General features: G+C 52.4%; 1 protein-coding gene across 1 annotated transcript in view; it reads left to right on the top strand.

The window, feature by feature from the left end:
* Positions 1 to 206: 206 nt before the first annotated feature.
* Positions 207 to 3,524, top strand: part of lama4 (laminin, alpha 4) — a 20,136-nt gene continuing 16,818 nt past the window's right edge. Inside the window, exons 1-2 of the mRNA XM_076170993.1 lie at positions 207 to 1,083; positions 1,762 to 2,130. Of these exons, the coding sequence (XP_076027108.1) occupies positions 2,029 to 2,130 (102 nt within the window). The 5' untranslated portion in view covers positions 207 to 1,083; positions 1,762 to 2,028. The remainder of the gene's footprint in view (positions 1,084 to 1,761; positions 2,131 to 3,524) is intronic.

Here is a 3,524-nt window from a genome sequence, read left to right as displayed (position 1 = left end):
ACACACACACACACACACACACACACACACACACACACACACAGGGTCACTGTGAGGCAGCTCTTGTGTTTATGCTCTCCCCTGTGCTGTGAATACCAATGTGCTGCAGGCCTAAGAAGGAGCAGAGCTTTACCCAGACTCCTCTCTGCCTCGGTGCGTCTCACGTGTAAACACACTGCGGCTCAGCGGAGCCTCACATCAGTTTACTTCAGGCTTTGTGTCGTTTATAAAGCATGAAAGTGTTTAAGGAAAGTGTGCCGGTGGAGTTTCCACTTACTCCCAAGATGGCAATTAAGTCCACAGTGTCATGATGTGGAGGGAGAGACTGGAGGTGAAACTGAATAGGCACTAAAAACAGGGGGCAGATTGACCTTTGACCCTGAGGCTCTCACACAGAATGTTTGGACTGTGAGAAACAAACGTGTGTAAAGAAGAGCAGCAACTGGTTTCTATCTACAGGATTACTGTGCATTCAGACCCAGGACCTGGATCAGACCCATCTCAGCTAGAGGATGGTCCTAGTTCATGTTGGCTAGCTCTGCTAGACACTCGGCTCTGCCTGGAGACATAGAGCTCCTATCTGAAGAGGACTGAGGGGCCACCAGATCCAGATCCTACTGATCCAGGTCCTCCTGATCCAGGTCCTACTGATCCAGGTCCTCCTGATCCGGATCCAGTGGTAGTGAGTGTTCTGGTTTGCAGGCTGTATGGTCTTCACTCTCTGCTACCATCTAGTGGTCACCTGGTGTTGAAACAGGACAAACAGGCTGAGTGGATGTCTATGGGCTTTAATTCTTGATGGATTCTCTTTCTGTTACACTTTCACTAATAACTTCTTTACTTACTCTCCCCCTCAGATGAGCATAAAGTAACATACATGTTTACGTTGTTTTAGCCTTGTTGCCATGTGACATGTTTCAGTTTGTGACCTCAGCTTGTGCACAGATCAGTGAGGTCCACTTCAGCCACCCGGTCCGGTTCGGATCAGAATGCTGAGCCCAGCTGAGCCTGAGCCTGAGCCTGAGCCTGAGCCTGAGCCTGAGCCTGAGCCTGAGCCTGAGCGCTGTGACGTCTCTGCCTTAGGTGACAGGAATGTGCCGGCCTGTTTATTGGTCACCTGAGACGTTTCTCTTCCACGCGGCCTTGCGGTCGCCTGGCTGCATAACAGGGACGTATTTGGATCTGCAGCCACCTCTGACCCGTGTGACGATTCTGTTTAGAGTCACGGGGTTCAGCTCCTGCACCAACATGTAACTTGGACTTAAGTTAGCATCCTGTTGAGCTCTGACAGAACCGCCTTTCAGGCTCTTCCTGTTAGGAGACGACTCCCAGCTTCACACAATATCCATACATGTAGCACCTTCTGATGGTCTGACCTTGGAAAACAAACAGTGAGGTCACTCTGCTGGCTGAGGTGGAGCCGTGTTTATCAGGGGAGCAGCTGTTTCTCCTCTGCCCGCCGTGCACACTGAGTGTTGAAGCTTCACTGCTCTGCTGCCCACCGCCACAGAACAGAGGGGAAGGGGAGCGTGAAGGAGTGGGAGGCCGAGGTGAAAGGGTTAAAGGGTGAAAGGGTGGAAGGGCGCCCCATCTCTGAGGACGGAGACCAGGGCGGCCAACATTCACTCTGCTCGTCAGGAGGAGATATGAGAGTGTGGAAGTCTCAAGAGACAGAAGGGGTCTGTGGCTCATGTGACTCTCTCTCTCTCTCTCTCTCTCTCTCTCTCTCTCCCTCTCTCTTCCCATCTGTATGTGATTTAGGCTCAGGGGAGAGGCGAGTCCGCTAGGGGAGAGGAATCAGGCGAGGGGAGGGGGCGAGCGAGCGAGGGAGGAAGTCCACACACAAGTTTGTTTTACAGGACCGAGGCAGGATCTGCATCTGGAGGTCGGGCCAGAAGAAAAGTGAAGCCAACGGGTGCAGCAGAGCGAGAGGAGCTGCAGGAGAAAGACCCGGAGAGACTCGTTCCTACACAGAGACAGAGAGGGAGAGGGAGAGAGAGAGAGAGGAAGAGGATCATTCACTCAAACATGGCTGCTGCGTCTCTGCTCTGCCTTCTCTTCATCCTCTCAGGGATTTACTGTCCAACTTCTGCAGTCCAGCTATCGGGACAACAGCATGTGGACCTGAAGGTAAGAGACTGTGTGTGTGTGTGTGTGTGTGTGTGTGTGTGTGTGTGTGTGTGTGTGTGTGTGTGTGTTATTCTTTGTGACACTAAGTTTCCATGATCCTGTTTGGAAACTCAGTGAAGTTAGTTGAGTTATGTCAACTATTTAAAATGAATCTGAATGAACCAGGCCATGATGATGATGATGATGATGATGATGATGATGATGATGTGTGTGTGTGTGTGAAGCTCTGATGGGGTCTGACTTACTGTCTGTACCACTGTCATGCCCCCTCGGCCCCTCCCTGATAGAGCTCACTAATGGAAACCAGCTGCCAAATGTTTAGAAGAGAGAGAGACAGAGAGAGAGAGAGACAGAGACAGAGAGGGGGGAGTGGGGGAGAGAGAGAGAGACAGAGAGAGAGAGAGACAGAGACAGAGAGGGGGGAGTGGGGGAGAGAGAGAGAGACAGAGAGAGAGAGAGACAGAGACAGAGAGGGGGGAGTGGGGGAGAGGGAGAGAGACAGAGAGAGAGAGAGACTGAGAGGGGGGAGTAGGGGAGAGAGAGAGAGACAGATAGAGAGAGAGAGAGACAGAGAGGGGGGAGTGGGGGAGAGAGAGAGAGACAGAGAGAGAGAGACACAGGTCCACTCAGGTCCTAGGAACCAAAACCTGGACCTGGACCTGAGTCAAGCCAAGTCCAACTTATATTCTGTCTTTTATTTTCTGAGTTAGGACTTCAGGTCTCTTATTTTGATGTGTTGGGATCAGGAATGATCCCAGTACTTTGGTCTCTGGGATCTCTCTCTTTCAATCTCAGGGATTCAAACCCTCGACCATCACAGTGCCACCATGATGGAACAGTTGAGCCCAAGTTGAAAGCAGCTGAGTCCTGCTCCTCTTGGTTTGTGGTGCTGCAGACCTTTGTGTCCCCTGAGGCCTCCAGTCTCTGCTGGGTTATTGAGGTTCTCACGACCCGCCGGGTCACGAGTCAGAACCTCCTCAGGATCAGAATAAGCTCTTAGACTGAGCCTCCAGGGTTCAAACTTTCATTTAGTTTCACTCTCCTGACATCCAGCAGGAGGATCAACAGTAACCCTCACAGAACCTCTACAGCCAGAGATCTGCCAGAGCCCGGGGGGCCAGAACGGGTCGTTCCAAACGGGCAGGAACAGGGGGGGGGGGAGTGGGGTGAGGACCTTTAGAGGAATCCTGTGAGCAAACAGAGAAGTGGATGCAGGCGAGAACAGAAGTACCAACATGATTCCAGTGTTGTGTCAGTGATTCAGATCGGTGCAGGAGCAGGAGGCCGTGTTGACTTTGGACAGCCGGCTCCCGTCTCCACGTCTCATCGTCCCTCACGTCCCTCACGTCCCTCACGTCCGCGTCCGCCCGGCCCGGCGTCCTGTAGATAGTTGC

This window comes from Genypterus blacodes, unplaced genomic scaffold (genome assembly GCF_046128005.1).
Source record: "Genypterus blacodes isolate CSIRO-AG114 ecotype Tasmania unplaced genomic scaffold, CSIRO-AGI_Gbla_v1 ptg000238l_1, whole genome shotgun sequence".
NCBI lineage: Eukaryota > Metazoa > Chordata > Actinopteri > Ophidiiformes > Ophidiidae > Genypterus > Genypterus blacodes.
Note: the sequence above shows the minus strand (reverse complement) of the source record. Positions and strands in the feature narration are given on the sequence as shown.